General features: G+C 47.4%; 1 protein-coding gene across 7 annotated transcripts in view; it reads left to right on the top strand.

The window, feature by feature from the left end:
• SBNO2 (strawberry notch homolog 2) overlaps positions 1-19,836 on the top strand; it is a 100,886-nt gene that overhangs the window by 58,355 nt on the left and 22,695 nt on the right. For 5 of the 7 annotated variants that reach the window (XM_060275329.2, XM_060275328.2, XM_088673041.1 and 2 more), the window contains 13 exons: positions 1,832-1,930; positions 4,046-4,142; positions 6,304-6,464; positions 7,212-7,345; positions 8,592-8,682; positions 9,178-9,321; positions 10,431-10,548; positions 11,816-11,921; positions 12,550-12,703; positions 13,194-13,370; positions 15,502-15,599; positions 17,009-17,091; positions 19,283-19,471. In XM_060275329.2, the coding sequence (XP_060131312.2) occupies positions 1,832-1,930; positions 4,046-4,142; positions 6,304-6,464; positions 7,212-7,345; positions 8,592-8,682; positions 9,178-9,321; positions 10,431-10,548; positions 11,816-11,921; positions 12,550-12,703; positions 13,194-13,370; positions 15,502-15,599; positions 17,009-17,091; positions 19,283-19,471 (1,651 nt within the window). Of the gene's footprint in view, positions 1-672; positions 1,540-1,831; positions 1,931-4,045; positions 4,143-6,303; positions 6,465-7,211; positions 7,346-8,591; positions 8,683-9,177; positions 9,322-10,430; positions 10,549-11,815; positions 11,922-12,549; positions 12,704-13,193; positions 13,371-15,501; positions 15,600-17,008; positions 17,092-19,282; positions 19,472-19,836 lie in introns of those variants that run through there. The other 2 variants (XM_060275333.2, XM_060275331.2) reach the window with 2 other exon arrangements.

The raw sequence follows: 19,836 nt of genomic DNA, 5'->3' as shown, positions 1-19,836 counted from the left end.
GTTTGGAATATGAAAATTCCCTGGGTGACTTTGATTACCCAAAGCCCAAGGGTGAAGGAGCGCAGTTAGGTTGGTCACATTCTTTCGGACTAGAAACCAGATAGATGCACAATCTCTCTCTTTAAGACGCAATTACAACTGGCCCAGAAATGTTGGGAGTCGTAAGGTGATGAGGAAGGAAGAATTGGGGTTTAAGAATAATCAGTCATCATTACAGTGGTTCCTTGGTAGTCGAACGGCTTGGCTCTCAAACAAATCGACTCCCAAACGCTGCAAACCTGGAAGTGAGTGTATGGTTGGCGAACATTTTTCGGAAGCTCCTGCAGCCAATCGGAAGCTGTGCCTTGGTTTTCGAACCGTTTCAGGAGTCGAACGGACTCCCAGAATGGATTAAGTTCGAGAACCAAGGTACCACTGTATTAGTAATCCTATATAATAAAGTCCCTGTGTCTCTGCGTCCAGTCCCTGTGTCCGCGCTACTGGGCATGTGCCCCACGGACACAGGGATTGGACGCAGAGACTTGACGCACACACACACACGCTCTCCCCACCCCCAACCCCTCTGCCTACCGTTTCCCTCACAGTCTTCTCCTGGGCGCCCGCTGGCCAGCTGGGCTCAGCGGAGTGCCCCGACGAAGCGGTGGCCGTGGGAGGGGCCAGCCGCCCCCCCACGCCGCCGCCGAAAAAGGCCGAATGTTCTAGCGCCCGTTTATTAAACGGGCTGAATGACACTAGTAATAAATAATAATCAAAATAAATGCAATGGGAAAGGAAGAGAACTAGTGAAGTGCGGGGTTCATTATTTATAGCTTGATTTATTTTACATGATATCCTTATTTTATTGCTCGCCCTAAGTCAGGTTGAGGCAATTGCAAAATAATAATAATAATAATAATAATAATAATAATAATAATAATAACAATAATAATAATTTATTTATACCCGCCCATCTGGTTGGGTTTCCCCAGCCACTCTAGGCAGCTCCCAGCAGACTATTAAAAACATCATAAAACATCAAACATTAAAACCTTCCCTTAACAGGGCTGCCTTCAGATGTCTTCTAAAAGTCAGATAGAAGAGTTTGGATTTGATAATCCCGCTTTATCACTACCCTAAGGAGTCTCAAAGCGGCTAACATTCTCCTTTCCCTTCCTCCCCCACAACAAACACTCTGTGAGGTGAGTGAGGCTGGGAGACTTCAAAGAAGTGTGACCAGTCCAAGGTCACCCAGCAGCTGCATGTGGAGGAGCGGAGACGCGAACCCAGTTCACCAGATTACGAGTCTACTGCTCTTAACCACTACACCACACTGGCTAGTTGTTTATTTCCCTGACATCGGACAGGAGGGCGTTCCACAGGGTGGGCGCCACCACCGAGAAGGCCCTCTGCCTGGTTCCTTGTAACTTCGCTTCTCGCAGCGAGGGAACTGCCAGAAGGCCCTCAGAGCTGGACCTCAGCACACTCCTCTGTTGTTCCCTGAGACGGACGAATGCCGACCGGCATCTCCATCTGGCCGGCCCCTCCAGCTCCCTTAAGCAGGTCAGCGGAAGAGCTCATTTATTGCATTTATCTCCCACAGCAACAGCAAAAATCTTTCAATATAGGACAACGAGAAAACATCTGTTTTAAAGAAGCACTATCCCTATCGCATCTCCAACAGTTCGGTACCTTAGATAGCCCTTTTTAAAGCAAACGTAATGGGGTCCAGTGTATTCTAAATATTATTTTTTTGTTGTATGAGCCTCAGTTTAAGTCTGGGGACACCCTTGTAATAGCAGCTCAAACAGCCTCTGTCTTTATTCTTCTCCTGTCTTTCCCCTTTCCTCCTCAGCGATTGCCTCCAGATTTGGAAGGCTTAGAAGGGCTACAGGGCATGGACAGTCACCTCGCAGCCGCTCCTGAAGATACCTCTCTTCTTTCCACCGTTCAGGTGAGAGGGGCGGTTTTCTGCAGGGTCTCGGAGACTCATTTCAAGTCACGGTTGTCTTTTCTAGAACCATTGAATGCCATAATAGACTCTGTAGCCTGTTCTGATGCCACATTTTAGAACAGAACCTACACACAGCCATATATTCATACCATTCCCATTACAGTGGTACCTCTACTTACAAATTTAATGCGTTCCGAACACACATTTGTAAGTCGAAAAAATTTGTAAGTCGAATCCCATAGGAATGCATTGGGAGAAAAAATTCGTAAGTCGAAGCAACCCTATCTAAAAATTTGTAAGTAGAAAAAATCCTATCTAAACCGCATCCAAGATGGCGGACGGAGCTCCATTCGTAAGTAGAAAAATTCGTAAGTAGAGTTATTTGTAAGTAGAGGTACCACTGTACTTTGCTTTCCCATTCCTGGGAACTTTGGTAATACTTCCTTGAGCAGGAATCCGTTTAACATTTTGCATTAATATAAAGAAATACAAAACCAACATACCAAAATGAAGATAATTTCTAGAGGCGGATAACAGGCAAGTCATATCTAATTCATGACCATCATTTTATACATACAAAATATGCACAAAGCAGTAAAAAAACCTCCAAGCCTCTATCCAGTAAGGTAGTGTTTCCCAACCTTGAGTCTCCAGCTGTTCTCAGACTACAATTCCCATCATCCCTGACCACTGGTCCTGCTAGCTAGGGATTATGGGAGTTGTAGTCCAAAAACAGCTGGAGCCCCAAGGCTGGGAAACACTGCAGTAAGGAGACCTTACAGGGATTTATGAAATAGAGGCAGTGACGCTTGAAGAGGCTGGCTGGCTGATGACTGTTTTAAAGGCTTCCTTTCGATTTGGGGACTACAAAGTGTTATGCAGAAGACTAAACATTCATATTGTTAGTGGTGAACAAGGCAGCAATCCTGCACACCTACCTGGGAGTAAGCCCGGTTTAACTTTGGGGCTTACTTCCCAGTAGACAGGCATATGATTGCAGTGTAGGTGACCCACGTGCTGAGAAGAGAGTTTCCAGCGTATCAAACAAAATAATTTAGGGCAGATCAATGTATACTAACAACCTCAGGTGAAACAGGCCACCCCCAAATTACTTTGATAAATGGGCTTGAAAATGGGAGAGGTTAACAGGCCCACTAATACCCGGTCCGCTTGGAGGTTTGCATGGGTGCCTTTCATTATTTCCTCTTTGCAAACAACATGAGGTTTTACTGAGCTTAAAAGTATTTTCACCCTGTGGAGATCGACAGCGAAACCGTCTCTGTACAAGACATGGCACAAAAGGGAAAAGGGGTTGGGTTTGGAGGAGGAGGACGGGTGGGGAGCAAGCTCAGGGGCTTGTCTCTGATTTCAGAGTTGTCTTTTAACAACCATTGATGGATTTGGTCTGTTGTGTTTCTAGGCTGCTTTTCATTCAGATGAATCTCAAAAGCGGCTCACAAAAAATTAATAAGGATAACATAGTAAAACAGAATGGCTCAGTCGGTAGAGCGTGAGACTCTTGATCTCAGGGTCGTGAGTTTGAGCCCCACATTGGGCAAAAGATTCCTGCATTGCAGGGGGCTGGACCAGATAACCCTTCCAGCTCTACAGTTCTAGGTTTCTATGAAATACCGAATAAATCACATGATATAATTAACGTCACCGATAAAACGATTACAATATACAAAAAGCTGTGAATGAAACAGGAACTAAGTAATAAATTACAGCGAAACCCCATGTTACATGACTGACAGATCAATACGGCATTTATATTCTGTGAAACGGTATAAACAACATGAACAAAACAGCAGTTAAGAAAAACTGAGCTAAGCACCGCTAGGTTGATCGGTGGCTGCTAGCCACAATGGAGGCACAGTCGGAGGCAGCGATGCTTCCGAATCCCAGTTGCTGGAAACTGCAGGAGGGGGAGAGTTGCTCTTGGGTTCGAATCCTGATCACGGGGGTTTCCCATCAGAGCATCTGGTCGGCTGCCGTGAGAGCTGGGTGCCAGGGTGAGATGGGCTCCTCTTAATGCTCCTCCTGGCTTGCATTCCTTGGAAGGTGCCTGCCTAACATGTTTGTGACTCTCCCATTTCCCCCCTCTTTCCGTTCCAGTCCCAAACTCAGGTAGAGGAGGAGGAAGAAGGGGACGACGAAGAAGCGGAGGAGCTGGGCCACGCGGAGACGTATGCCGACTACGTCCCTTCCAAATGTAAGAGGGGTGCGAGGTCCTTTCCTTGATAAATGGTTTTTTAATAATAAAATAATAATAATAATAATAATAATAATAATAATAATAATAATAATAATAATAATTTATACTCCGCCCTCCCCGGCCAGGGCTGGGCTCAGGGTGGTTAACACCAAATATAAATTAAAATAAAACATAAAAGAAAAACAACAAAAACAAACAGTTAATTAAAATACGGCTTAAAATACAGCTTAAAATGCAGCCTCATTTTAGTAGTAGCCCATAAATCAAGACCACAAAGGGAGGAAACATCAGATATTCACCCGAGCCAGCTATCCATGCTGGTCCTACATGGACCAGCAAAAAAAGCCAAGGGAAAATTTCTATACCAAATCCCATATAAGGGGTCAGAGTGAGTCTAGCCGAAGGCCAGGCAGAACAGCTCCATCTTGCAGGCCCTGCGGAAATATGTCAAATCCTGCAGGGCCCCAGTCTCTTGTGACAGGGCGTTTCACCAAGTCGGGGCCAGGGCTGAAAAGGCCATGGCCCTAGATGAAACCAATCTAACCTCCTTGAGGCTCAGGACCTCCAAAGTGTTGTTATTTATGGACCTTAAGGTCCTCTGCAGGGCATAGCAGGAGAGGCGGTCCCGTGGGTACGGTTTCGATTTCTTTATTCCAGCCAAACAGGTTCCCAGAAGTAGCTCATGTAATATCAGAGTTGTGGCACAGCTAGCACATTTTATTACTACTACTACTACTACTACTGTGGTACCTTGGTTCTCAAACTTAATCCGTTCCAGGAGTCCGTTCCAAAACCAAAGCACTTCCAAAGCCAAGGCGCATTTTCCCATAGAAAGTGATGCAAAACAGATTAATCCGTTCCAGACTTTTAAAAACAACCCCTAAAACATCAATTTAACATGAAGTTTACTATCTAACGAGACCACTGTTCCATAAAATGAAAGCAATAATCAATATACTGTACTGTACTATAAAATAAATAAGACCGTATTGTAAATGATAAAAAAAAAATTAAAAAAAATTCTTACCTGCACTGATGATAGTCCTTGTTTGGATGGTTTTTTTTTATCCATTTCCGCAGTCACACAATCAGTCAATTAATCAGCTGAACTGGGTTCCACACAGTCACAAAAACAAATGAACTGAAAAAGCCTCAAAAACAATAAATGCAAAATAAATAGCAAAAACAAAAGCGCCAAGCTTAATCCGTTCCAGAAGTCTGTTTGACTTCTGAAATGTTCGGAAACCAAGGTGCCACTTCTGATTGGTGCAGGCGCCCTGGAAACAATAGCCGACAGCCGCATTGGACGTTCGGCTTCTGAAAAACATTCAAAAATCGAAACACTTACCGTATGTTCTGGCGTACAAGACGACTGGGCGTATAAGAAGACCCCCCAACGTTCCCATTTAAATATAGAGTTTGGGATATACAGTGGTACCTCTACTTACGAGTAACTCTACTTACGAATGTTTCTACTTACGAATGGAGCTCCGTCCGCCATCTTGGATGTGGTTTAGATAGGATTTTTTCTACTTACGAATTTTTCTCCCAATGCATTCCTATGGGATTCGACTTACAATTTTTTTCGACTTACAAATGTGCGTTCGGAACGCATTAAATTGTAAGTAGAGGTACCACTGTATTCGCCGTATAAGATTACCCCTCTTCCTACCCCGGGTGTCCCGGATGCCTGCAGCTTGCTCTTCACCAGCTTGCCCTTCACCAAAATGTCCGCAGCGCCAGAAATTGTTTCTGCGCATGTCCAGAAGCCAAAAATCGCATCTGGACATGCACAGAAGCGATTTCCGGCACCGCGATGCCCATATCCAAAATGTCTGCAGCGCCAGAAATTGCTTCTGCGGCTGCTCAGGCGCGATTTCTGGCGAGCCCCACCGAATAAGACTACCCCCAACTTTTGAGAAGATTTTCCTGGGTTAAAAAGTTGTCTTATATGCCGGAAAATAGGGTACTTGTGGGTTTTCAGTGTTTGGGAACCAAGACGTTTGAGAACCACTGTATTATTACAGTATTATTATTATTATTAATCACCCTCCCTTATGCAAGTTGGAGAAGGCCGTGATTAATCGCAAAAACACTGCAGGGAGCAGGGGTGAGAAATGTCAAAACAGCTGATAATTCCCCCCCTTCACCTTTCCAGCCAAGCTGGGGAAGCAGCACCCCGACCGCGTGGTGGAGACAAGCACCCTCTCCAGCGTCCCCCCTCCGGACGTCACCTACACCCTCTCCCTCCCCGGCTCAACCGCTGACAACGGATTACTCTCTGCACTACAGCTGGAAGCAATTACCTATGCCTGCCAGGTATGCGGGAAGCGATTATTTAGGCCTGCCAGGTATACAGGAGGCGGTTACTTAACGCCTGCCAGGTTTGCAGGAAGCCATACCAGAGCTTTTTGAAGTTCCAGTTAGGATTGTAATAGCAACATAGGAAGCTGCGTTCACAGTTGTCTGTGGTGACCAACACTGCTTTAGCCTGTTTAGATTTTTTTAAAAAAGTCAGGAACCCTTAACTGGTGATTTAATGTCGGACGCTTTGGGCCACTTTGCGAGAGGAAGCGAATGACAAATATAAATAAATGAACTGTAGTAGTATTCTGTGCTTCGTGCAGGAGGTGGAAGAATTCATCTGTTTAGAAGAGGCATTCTCTCCTGAGAGCAAGGAATGCCTCACCTTCGATCAGGAGGATCAGGAACTTGTATCCCCCCAGATATAATTAGAGGAATTTAGGAGAGGCGTTCTCTCCTGAGACCGAGAAATGCCTCTCTTTCAATCAGGGATGGGGAAACTTGTATCCCCCCAGATATAATTAGAGGAATTTAGGAGAGACATTCTCTCCTGAGAGCGAGGAATGCTGTTCCTTCAATCAGGGATGGGAAAACTTATAACCCCTCCCCCCAAGATAGAGGCATTTAGAAGAGGCATTCTCTCCTGAGCCACTGACTGCCTCTGGCTCCACAACTTCTGCAAAGCTGTGCCCCCACCCCTGCAGTATGTCGCCACCCCTCCCCTCCTAACCCCCACCTGCTTTCCCTTTCCTGGATCTGCAGCAACACGAAGTCCTGCTCCCCAACGGACAGAGAGCCGGCTTCCTCATCGGGGACGGCGCCGGCGTCGGGAAAGGCCGGACGGTCGCAGGGATCATCTTCGAAAACTACCTGAAGGGGAGGAAAAAGTCCCTGTGGTGAGTGTGCAAGGCGTGTTTCGAAGGTTCGGGCATCTCTCTCGGACCTGTGGAGCAGCGTTTCTCAACCGCTGTTCTGCGGCACACTAGTGTGCCACGAGACGCTGGCTGGTGTGCCGCGAAGTGCGGCGACGAGAAGGGCGGTTTGCATTGTCACGTGCCTGGCGGCCGCCAATACACAACACTGACCCGCCGGAAAGGAAGCCGGCCGGGTCACGACGCGGGGCGAGTGCAGCTCTCAACAGCCACCACCATGGGAGGGTGGTTTTAGACAAACTTAAAGAAGCTGGCTGGATGAGCTCAACCTGAAACTTGCTGAGCAAAGGATTGTGCTGGCAGAGAAATCAGCGGCTTGTGAAGCCTTATTACAGGAGATTGCAACCAACACAGCAATTGGCAAGTGTTTCTTACAGTCATAATTATATAGTCAATATAGGGCGGCACAGAGTTAAATTTTTTAACTTTTTTAATGGTGGTGTGCCTCGTGATTTTTTTCATGGAACAAGTGTGCCTTGGCCCAAAAAAGGTTGAGAAACACTGCTGTGGAGGCTCGATGAGGCCGTTGCGCCTGCAGGAATTGCATCGTGGTGTTTATCTTCTCAGTAGCCATTTTTGTGTGTGTGGTTTTTTTGGGGGGGAGGGAGAACAGATGGTGGTGTCTTAATATGCCGCCACCATATTATCCCTCCCAACAAGGCTCACCGAGGCTTGCATTGTATTAAGAAGAGGGTGGGGAGACTGGGAACCTTTTATTTTCTTTATTGCATTTCTGTACCACCTGTTCTATTCCCAAGTAGCTCAAAGTGGTGTACGTGGTTCTGTTCCTCCACATTTCATCACAACAACCCTGCGAGGGAGGGATTCGAACCCAGGTCTCCCCAGGACATAGTCTTAATACTATTACTCCGCAGAGGCTCTCTCTCTCTGTGTGAAAACAAGTATATTATATAGGGGAAATGTATTGCAAAATATATTTGAATCAGTGTATTGCAGTGTTCAGAGTGCTGGACTATCCCTGGGGAGAGACCAGGGTTCAAATTGGCCATGAAGCTCACTGAGTGACCTGGAGGGGACCGCCCCTGTCTCTCAGCCTAGCCCGCTTCGCAGGGTTGTTGTGAGGATAAAAAGGGAGAAGGGCTGTGTTTTCTTCCTGGCAGCCTCTCAGGAGGCAGGGCCAGAGACAAAAGCAAGCAGTTTTTTTTTTTTACCTGAGTACCGTTTCAAGTTCCCCGCTCTTGTTTGTCAGGTTCAGCGCCTCAAACGATCTCAAGTACGATGCCGAGAGGGACCTGAAGGATATCGACGCACCTGACATTCCTGTGCATGCTTTAAACAAGGTATGGAGCCATCTCTCTCTCTCTCTCGTTCTTATTAGATTTTACAAATTCCTTGACACTCAGCATCACAAGTAATAAAAGTCACACAAGGTTCTTCCGAATCTCAGGACTTCCCTCCTCCCCTCTGTGGGTCTTTTAGGTAACTTTTTCAACTGCATATTATGAGTTGCATCTAATTTGCGATCCTCCGCTGTATCTAAAATCAATGTATCATTGCAAGAGTTAATGTATCATTGCCAAAGAGTTCAAGTGTTTGCAGAAGCATTATCCCTATTGCATCTCCCAACAGTTACATACCTTTATAGATGCAATTATATGCAGGTTGTTCATATGTTGAGAGCTTGTATCAGGTCGGAGAAGGGAGCTGCATTCTTATTTTTCCACCCCATTCTTGCCGAAATGCTGCCAAGCCAGAGATCCTATCATTTCCACACACCCCACCCCCAATCCAGCTGCTTAATTTCCTCTTTCTCTCTTCATCCCTCCTGACCATAGATTAAATATGGCGACACAGCTACCTCGGAAGGAGTCTTATTTGCCACTTACTCTGCCCTCATCGGCGAAAGCCAAGCCGGTGGCCAGCACAGGACCCGCTTGAAGCAGATTCTGGATTGGTGCAAGGAAGATTTTGATGGTGTTGTATCCTAAGAGAAATAAACCGGGCTCTGTGCGTGTTGTTTGTGCATGTCTTTCTGATGGTGCAATGCTCCATGCCTCTCGTTTAGGGGAGCCCTGTTTAGGGAAGCTTTTAATCTTTAAGAAATTAGTGTATTTTAATATTTCTGTTGGAAGCCGCCCAGAGTGGCTGAGGAAACCCAGCCAGATGGGCGAGGTATAAATGATAAATTATTATTATTATTATTATTATTATTATTATTATTATTATCTCGTTATAGCTCCGAAGGGCCTTCCATTGCATATTTCCCTGCAAGGCGGCTGGGGGGGTTGAAATAACTTAAAATATCTGCTGCTGTGTCATTTTATTTTTTATTTGAAATATTTTTATTGGTTTTGTAAAATAAATTGCACAATTAAATTTTGAAATAGAACAAGATTTTTCCGAATCTTAGAGGACTTCGCTCCCCTACTCTGTGGGTCCTTTAAGCATCTTAATCGACTGCATATTATAAGTCATCTGGATTATAGTCCTCCAATGTTTCCAAAGCCTTTGTAACGTTGCAAGAGTTATTCAGAGCATGCCAACGAGTTCAAGTGTTTACAGTGTTCTTTCACATAATGTATTGGCCGGAATATAAGCCGCACCTTTAAAATTGGAGATGGGGGAGGGGGAGGAAAAAAAAGTAAAAATAGCCGAATATAAGCTACTCCATTCCTCGCTGCTCCGGGAGGGGGGAGGGCTTTCCCCTTCCTCACTCTCCCTTCCCGGCCTTGGGAGAGAGGACGGGGGACTGCGCAGAGAGCTAGCGCCGCTTTCCCGCAATCCTGGCGCTGTTTGGCCCGCAATCCTGTCTGCATACCGTAAGGTCATGAATATAAGCCACACTTTAACTTTCACATTTGGAATTTGGGGGGTGGGTGGGGGAAGTGAGGCTTATATTCAGGCCAATATGGTACAATCGATATTTATCCCATTCTCTGTTGAAGTTTCGGTCTTCTCGATTTCTGATTTTCCCAGTCAATCTGGCCACCTCTGCACTGTCAAGTAGTTTCACTTGCCAGTCCAGCTACGTAATTTGACTAGCTTACTTGCATTCCCCCTTCTATCCTTAACGAATGCTCACTTCCAGATTGTGTTTGACGAATGCCACAAAGCCAAAAATGCCAGCTCTACCAAGATGGGCAAAGCAGTATTGGACCTGCAGAACAAGCTGCCTCTCGCAAGGGTGGTTTATGCCAGTGCCACAGGTGAGTTTGCGGCGGGCGGGCGGCTGCTTTGAGAACCTATAAGTGGGGGGGGGAGGGTATGCCCATCATGGGTTGCTATCATGAGAGCATACCGGTCAGTAATCACACAGCTCAAAGTCGGAGCTGACTCTCGTAGCAAAAACACAACCTGCACAGACTTGGCTGAATGTCACGCCTAATGAGCAGAGCGGCTCCTTCCTTTTGGCGGTTGCTCGATCCTCCCAGGTCAAACATGTCTGTCCTTCAAATAAGGGGGCAGCAAATAATAATAATATAATAATAACAATTTATTACTCATACCCTGTCCATCTGGCTGGGTTTCTCCAGCCACTCTGGGCGGCTCCCAGAATATTAAAAACATCATAAAACATCAAACATTAAAAACTTCCCTAAACAGGGCTGCCTTCAGATGTCTTTTAAAAATAGGATAGCTGCTTATTTCCTTGACATCTGATGGAAGGGCGTTCCACGGGGCGGGCGCCACTACCGAGAAGGCCCTCTGCCTGGTTCCCTGCAACCTCACTTCTCGCAGGGAGGGAACCGCCATGAGGCCCTCTGAGCTGGACCTCAGTGTCTGGGCTGAACAATGGGGGTGAAGACGCTTCTTCAGGTATACTGTGCCGAGGCCATTTAGGGCTTTCAAGGTCAGCACCAACACTATGAATTGCACTCGGAAACATACTGGGAGCCAATGAAGGTCTTTCAGGACCGATGTTATATGGTCCCGGTGGCCACTCCCAGTCCCCAGTCTAGCTGCCGCATTCTGGATTAGTTGTAGTTTCCGGGTCACCTTCAAAGGCTGCCCCACAGAGAGCGCATTGCAGTAGTCCAAGCGGGAGATAACCAGAGCATTCACCACTCTGGCGAGGCAGTCTGCGGGCAGGGGGGGTCTCCGCCTGCGTACCAGATGGACCTCGCAGACAGCTGCCCTGGATACAGAATCGACCTGTGCCTCCATGGACACCTGTGAGTCCAAAAAGACCCCCAGGCTGCGCACCTGGTCCTTCAGGGGCACAGTGACCCCATTCAGGACCAGGGAGTCCCCCACACCTGCCCGTCCCCCCAAAAACAGTACCTCTGTCTTGTCGGGATTCAACCTTAAAGTAAACATGAGTCACAAGATTGCATGGGAGGAGTCAGCAGTGATGTCAAACATGGAAGCAGGAGAAAACGGGTGAATTTGGTGGAGGGGTATTGGAGGTAGTGATTAGTATTAGAGGTTGCATCAAACTTTTCCTGACCTCTAAGCATCTTGTGCTCTTGACAGGTGCCTCCGAGCCAAAGAACATGATTTACATGAGCCGGCTGGGTATTTGGGGAGACGGGACGCCTTTCCGATCATTTGAAGACTTCCTATCGGCCATTGAGAAGCGGTATGTTTGGGGAAGCGGCGGTGATTTCCCGTCTCCTTCATTTCTTCCCCGTCACTATTAGAATTTTGAATTATACAAGTGAAGAGACTCACAATTTTAAAGCCCAACCTGAACTACAGACTTGACATATTCCCCCGCCTCCCTTACCAACAAAGTTATTTTGGTTTGTGGTTAGTTTGGCCGAGGACAAACTGTGCTTGGTTCACGTGAAAGTTTATGGAAGGAAGTTGAGATCAACCTGTGGTTTCTCTACCAAGGTAGTTGTTTCTATAAACCGTGGTTTGCGTAACCACGGTTTCTGGCTCGCACGTAGCAACAAGTTGCAGTTAGATGAAGCCAGGAAGCACGTAGGAAACTGCCTTCAAATTTTATTTTGCTTCAGGCTGTTTGGGGCTGCGGAGCGTTGTATCTTCCTTTTCCACTGCACAATTTTTTTCACATGAATTTTGCGAGCATTTTGAACACCCTCACATAGAAAAAGTGAGTTCCAAACTATCGGAAGCAAACCAACGTCGCCTTTTGAGCCGTGATGGTTTGATGGGCATTGAGAGAGGCGGGCGGGGGAGTCGTGTTCCGAAGTTCCGCCGTCTTTCTTCTTCCTCAACGACGGCTTTGGTCTCCCACGCAGGGGTGTTGGTGCAATGGAGATTGTTGCCATGGACATGAAAGTGAGCGGGATGTACATCGCTCGGCAGCTCAGCTTTTCGGGGGTCACCTTCAGGATAGAAGAAATCCCACTGGACCCAGAGTACAAGCTTGTTTACAACAAGGCAGCTCAGCTGGTAAGCAGGGAATTTAAAGGTAAAGGTACCCCTGACCATTAGGTCCAGTTGCGGACGACTCTGGGGTTGTGGTGCTCATCTCGCTCTATAGGCCGAGGGAGCCGCCGTTTGTCTGCAGACAGCTTCCAGGCCATGTGGCCAGCATGACTAAGCTGCTTCTGGCGAACCAGAGCAGCGCACGGAAACACCGTTTACCTTCTCGCCGGAGCATTACCTATTTATCTACTTGCACTTGACATGCTTTCGAACTGCTAGGTTGGCAGGAGCAGGGAGTGAGCAACGGGAGCTCACTATGTCACGGGGATTTGAACCGCCGACCTTCTGAGGGGCAAGCAAGCAGGGAGTTTACACGAGGGTTAAAATTTCTGGAGCATTCAATGCTTCCTGCAGCCAATCAGAAGCCGCGCCTTGGTACCACTGTACTTTAATTGGTAAAACAGAAAAATTAATATATATTTCTCTCTCTCTCTCGTTCTCGTTTTCTCTCTAGTGGGCAGAAGCCCTGGGGGTTTTCCAGAAAGCTGCCGACCTGATTGGTTTAGAGTCCCGGAAATCTTTGTGGGGTCAGTTCTGGTCCGCCCACCAGCGCTTCTTCAAGTACCTCTGCATTGCTGCAAAGGTCCGGCGTCTTGTCGAGTTGGCGAAGGAGGAACTGAACAAGGGCAAGGTGAGACAGAGAGAGAATTTCCCTAAAGGCTTTGATGAGGTGGATGTTTGCTGGAGGTTCTGAGAGACCACACGGGGGGTAGGAAATCCTTCTAAAGGAACTATTGTTTGTTGCCCCACGTTAACGCCGCTGGATATTTTTGACGATAACCAGTTTTGCCAAAAGAATAGTCTGGCTATATGATTCTGGAAGCTCAAATAGTAATTGCAACTCGGCCGAAAATTAGACCCTTTGTTGTTGTTGTTTAGTCGTTTAGTTGTGTCTAACTCTTCGTGACCCCATGGACCAGAGCACGCCAGGCACTCCTGTCTTCCACTGCCTCCCGCAGTTTGGTCAGACTCATGTTGGTAGCTTCGAGAACACTGTCCAACCATCTCGTCCTCTGTCGTCCCCTTCTCCTTGTGCCCTCCATCTTTTCCAACATCAGGGTCTTTTCCAGGGAGTCTTCTCTTCTCATGAGGTGGCCAAAGTATTGGAGCCTCAGCTTCAGGATCTGTCCTTCCTGAGGTTGGATCTTCTTGCAGTCCATGGGACTCTCAAGAGTCTCCTCCAGCACCATAATTCAAAAGCATCCATTCTTCGGCGATCAGCCTTCTTTATTAGTACCACTCATTCTGGAAGGTAGCTGTAATGGAAGAAAATGCTCATCATTTGAGATTTCGACCAGGGCTAGAACCTCCAGATTCTTATATGATTTGGCACTTCTTTGTTGCATATACAGCGGAGGCATCATTTTCAAGACGACCCACGCTAGGTAAATCTGGAACTAGACTTGACAATCAGATAATTCCCATATTCTATACTTGGGCTTTGTTATTTTGATCCACGTGCAACGGCATTGTTATTACTTTGCTGAATTTTTATACCACCTTTCATCCAAGGATCACAGCGTGGTTTACAGTATAAAGCCACAAAAATACCTAGCATAGTAGCTGTCAGGGAGTTGTTGCGGCTACTCCCGAGTAAAGACGCTCCAGTCCGTTGTGTCTTTAAAGGTTTTATTGTTCATACTATTTACAGTGCAGAGATAGCAGGAAACATGACCGCCTAGTCACTCTCAGAACCTGGCAATGGCGCCCGTCGGCTTCAGGGCCAGCATAATAGCCTAGGGACCCTGAAACACCGCCCCCTAGCCCTACATTTGGGCACGCACCTCAATTTGGGCGCCGGAAGGAGCAGTGCCCCTTCTTCCCCTCGCTGGCAGTGCCTGGGCTCCGATGCCTCCCTGAGCCGTCCCTCCTCCCCTAGATGGTCAGAGTGGTGCAGGGGCTCCGATACGTCACTGAGCCCTTCCTCCACCGTCTGTTCCCCAGAGTGTTGCCAGGGCTCTGATTCCTCGCTGAGCCTTCCCTCCTCCATACTGCTTCCCCGACCCGCTGCTAGCGCTGTCGCTGGGCGAAGTGCTGGTCAGGATGATGGGGGGAGGCCCTCTGTAGGGAGTCCCCCTGACAGTAACAAACAAAAGCAATACAGTCATACCTGGGTTCTTGAATGCCTTGGTACTCGTACGTTTCGGCTCCCAAACGCCGAAAACCTGGAAGTAAGTGTTCCGGTTTGCACATGTTTTTCGGAAGCCGCACCTTGGTTTTCAAACAGTTTTGGGAGTCGAACGGACTTGCAGAATGGATTAATTTTGAGAACCAAGGAACCACTGTACCCACAATTCTGTAGTTTCGCTTGTCATCTTTTAATTTTCATCTGTTGCTGTAACTGTTCTCTCTGTTATATGTGAAATGAAATTCAGGCAAAAACCTCCCCACCCCATTTATGTGGGGGTTGCATTCGGAGGCACCGTTCATTTACTTGAAATATGCGTATATTGGGGGGTGCCATTGACAAAGCCTGCAAACGCCTGCTAAACCTCTGGAAACCCTTGAAAACCCCTTTTAAAAAGCCCCCAACCCACCAAACTTCACCACAATAGCACCCTCCAAACCTCCTTGCTAAAACTCCCAACACTCAGTGCAAAGGCTCATGAAATTGCGCTCGCAAAGGATTCTGGGATTGCGCTAGCTGCTCTTTTTGCACCATTTTTTTGGGGGGGGGGCTGGTTTTGTGTGTGTGCTCCTGAGCCATAAGGAATCTTTACCAAATAAACCCTCTCTCTCTGTCCCCGTCCCCCCTTCCACAGTGTGTCGTGATCGGCCTGCAGTCGACAGGCGAGGCCCGAACCCGGGAGGTCCTGGACGAGAGCGAGGGGCAGCTGACTTGCTTCGTATCTGCTGCCGAGTGAGTTTATGCGCATCCGGGGAAGGAGGGCCTGTTTCTCGCCGTGGCCTCCCAAAACCCAGCATTTTGGAGGCTGGGTTTTGCCCCACCCCCGAGCTCTCTCAATTGGGCTGGGCTTTAGCCCCGTTCAAGGGAGCGGGGCCTTCTCAGTGGTGGTGCCCTCCAATCCGATGTCAAGGAAATGAGTAACTATACAACCTTTAGAAAACCTCTGAAGGCAGCCCTGCATAAGGGAAGCTTTTTAGGGTCAAGTGTTCTATTATGCTTTTATATATGTTGGAAGCTGCCCAGAGTGGCTGGGGGCAACCCAGTCAGATGGGTGGGGTACAAATATTATTATTATTATTATTATTATTATTATTATTATTATTATTATTATGCTGCCACTGTTTTCTAATATTTACTGGGGCCGCATGTGATATGCCTGCCCCGAGGTTCTCACTGTCGGTTCTACCCCTTTCCTCTTTCCTAACCCCCATCTCCCCTTTATAAATGGATGCTGGCTGGGTTTTGCCTCTACAAGATCAAAAACACTTTTTTTGGGGGGTGGGGGGTGGGATTTGTTCCCATCCAAGCTCATGCGCTCGCTATCTGTCTCGCTGACCAGCGTTTGTGTCCCAGGAGCGGGGCGGGGTAGCATTGGGTGAGATTGAGGCGAGGTGCGTACCCATAGAAGCCCCTGTTTTGCCCCCATTTGCATCAAGTGACACCCCCCCTCATTTGTCCATGCATCCTTCCTTACTTTTCCCATCTCCCCCTCCCTGGTTTTATTTTTTTACCCTACCTACGTGTCAAGTCTCTCGCCCTTTTGGGTATACTTGGTCACACAAACGCATCACCCCAAGTCAGACTTGTTTTAAAGGGCAGGTTAAAAAAAAATTAAATAAATCAGATTTTTATTTACAATATGGTGTGCGGAAATTTCATGGCCCCGGCTGCTTTCCATCAGCCATATTCACTGCCCCCCCCAACCCTAATATCTCTACTCCCTCTCTGCTCCCCAAACCCAGTATGACTCCTAAGCTCCTTCCAACTACTGGGCACCCCCCCCCAGCCTTCCAAAGGCAGCTTTCTGATTTGCTCAGCAAACCTGCCGCAATCCCTCCGCTGACCGGCCTTCATTTTAGAACTCCGGAACATTCTGTGACGTCACACCAGCTTAGCCAATGGGCTGTCAGAAAGAAGCCAAACGGCAGGATGCTTGTAGCCGCACTTCCAATCCCGTACAGGTTGTTTTTTGGGGGGGTTGTTTGGGTGTTTCTGTTTTGCTTCCAAGTTTCATTTAGTCTCTGTGTCCTTTGCCCTTTGGTTTACCTCTTTCTTTTTTAAATAAATAAATGCAGCCAGCGACGGTTCGGCTCCTCCTCGCCGTTAAGAGTAAAATCTCTGCATCTCCCAACTTTTTTCAGAGGCGTCTTCCTCTCACTAATTAAGAAGCACTTTCCTTCAACCAAACGAAAAAGAGAGAGAGGAACTGGCATTAAGAGAAAACGTAAGACCCGATCCCCAGCACTCTCCCCTCCCCTCCCGAAACCTCATCCCCTCTTCCCCCCCACACCCTCCTTGCGATGCAGTCGCAACCTGTGCCCCCCCCCCCGGTTTTCTCCCTTGCTTCCATCCCCACCCACCCCATCGCCAGCCTCCACTCGTGGTCTTTCGCCACCCCATCTCTCTTTTCTTTCTATTTATTTCTGTTTCTTTATTTCTACAGTGGTACCTTGGTTTTCAAACTTAATCCGTTCCAGGAGTCTGTTCCAAAACCAAGGCATGCATTCCCATAGAAAGTAATGCAAAACGGATTGATCTGTTCCAGACTTTTAAAAACAACCCCTAAAACAGCAATTTAACCCATAAAAGGAAAGCAATAAACAATGTACTGCACTATAACATAAATAAGACAGCATTGTAGATGATGAAATGATTCCCCCCCCCTTACCTGTACTGATGATAGTCATTGTTTGGATGGAGGGCTTTTATCTATTTCCGCAGTCACACATTCAATCAATCAATCAATCACTGGGTAGCTGAAGTGGGTTCCACACAGTCACAAAAGCAAATGAACCGAAAAAGCCTCAAAAACAAAAACACAAAATAAATAGCAATTACAAAGCACCAAACTTAATCTGTTCTGGAAGACCGTTTGACTTGCGAAATGTTCGAAAACCAAGGCACGACTCCTGATTGGTGCAGGCGCCTCGGAAACAAAAGCCGACAGCCGCATGGGACGTCTGGCTTCCAAAAAGCGTTTGAAAACCGGAACACTTACTTCCGGGTTTGGGGGGGTTTGAAAACCAAGGCGTTTGAGAACCAAGGTACCACTGTATTTATCTTTTCCACTCCCTTGCAACAGGGACTCCCAGGCATGTGCTTAATTGCCCTGGTGGTCGTGGACTTTGAATGCAGCCTCCTCCCTCCCTCCTCCTCCTCTTCCACCTCCTAAATGGATTTATTTTATTAATTTTTTTGGAATCAGTTTGGCTTCCATGTAGCGCGCGCACACACACACACACAGGTCTTTGCCATAGGTGTTTCTAAACATGTGCAGAGGAGGGCAAACCAAAACGATCAAGGGTCTGGAAGCCAAGCCTGATGAGGAGTGGTTGAAGGAGCTGGGCACGTTTAGCCTGGGAAAGAGGAGGCTGAGAGGAGATAGGGTAGCCACCTTCAAATATCCGAAGGACTATCCCGTGGAAGTGGGGAGCAAGCTTGCTTTCTGCAGCTCACATGATGAGAAAGGAGATTCAGACTCAGCTTCAGAAAGAACTTTCTGGCAGTAAAAGCCCATTCAGCAGTACAACGGACTCCCTTGGAAGATGGCGGTCTCTGCTTGGTTGGAGGTTTTGAAAGAGAGTTCAGATGGTCTCCTGCCACAGATTCTTCTAGCTTTGATTCCTGCATTGCAGGGAGTTGGGCTACCTGCATAGTTTCAGAGCTGGAAGATACCCCAAGGGTCATCTCCCAGCCACCTGCAACGCAGGAATCTCAACGAAAGCATCCACGACAGATGGCCATCCAACCTCTGCTTAAAAACCTCCAAGGGAGGAGAGCCCACTACCTCCCGAGGGAGACCTTTCCTCTGGACTTTTTGGGGATCCCTTCCAACTCTTATGTTTCTAAACCTGTCCTCAGCTTTTCATTTTTAAAAAGCCCCTTTTAGCTTAATAAAGCACCACCTAGGCTGTGTTTTTATTGGGGCACTTGTAAGTATTTTCAAGGCGCATGACAGTCCGATAGCATTCGCTTCCCTAAAAGGAAGAAAAGAAATAATTCAAGGCCCAGGCGTGCTGGCGGTGCAGAACAAAAGCGGTTGACGTACAAATTTTTTCTCATTGTGATTTCTGGGATGCTGGCTTTCTTCCTTTCTCTTCCCTCCTGTTCTTCGCCTGTCCTTAGGGCCTCGTTTTCACCGAGGCAGTCGGCCTGTTGCTCATGTCGTTGAATGGCATTTCAGAATTCCCTGCGTGTAGAAAAGCAGGGTGAAAGGGCTACAGTCCTGACATGCTAGATGTTTTCATGCGGGGATTATTTTGCATGGAGCCATCCAGCTGTAGTGCGAACTGGGCCTTCCTTCCTCCTTTCCAATAGCCCCTTCCCTCCCTTCCGTCTGCCCGCCCCGAGGCTCCCCTCTCACTCAGTGGCCTCCCCCACTCACTTTCCCACCCTGCCCCCACCTTTTATTCTAGGGAAGCAGAAGGGCCGTGGGGCCAAGTTCCCCAAAAGTTGCGACCTCACCACCAGCGGCGTCATCAAGATCAGCTCTGACAGCAGCTCTGATTCTGAGGGAGGGATGGAGAGCGATTTCAACTCGTCCCCGGAGTCCCTGTTCGAAAACGACGATGTGATCTTCAACGGCTACGCTTGCGACGATCGGGGTGAGGGGTTGTTTGGGCTTTCTCATTGCCACTGTTAATTGCTATCATCTTTAATCGCACACAATGATAGCCCTGCTCAGAGCAGGCTCACGGACCAGAGTCGCCCACCGGGTGCAATCCACAACGGTTGCGTTGCAGTTTGGAAAAGATTAAAACGAATTTTCTTTTTTCTAATAAATATTTTTATTAAGTTTTTACATACATTCCATACATCATTTAACATTCCCTCACATCTTATACAATCTTTTTGGACTTCCCTTAGCCACGTCTAAAGTTTTCCAATCATCCTAACTTCTTCTTGTATTCTGTAATTCACTATTACTTTAAAAAACAATAACCAATTTTTTACTTTCTTAACTTTTCCC

The sequence above is a fragment of the Zootoca vivipara genome, chromosome 6, assembly GCF_965207765.1.
Source record: "Zootoca vivipara chromosome 6, rZooViv2.hap1.1, whole genome shotgun sequence".
Taxonomy (NCBI): Eukaryota; Metazoa; Chordata; class Lepidosauria; order Squamata; family Lacertidae; genus Zootoca; species Zootoca vivipara.
The sequence above is the reverse complement of the archived record's forward strand: the minus strand, read 5'-3'. Positions and strand labels throughout refer to the sequence as shown.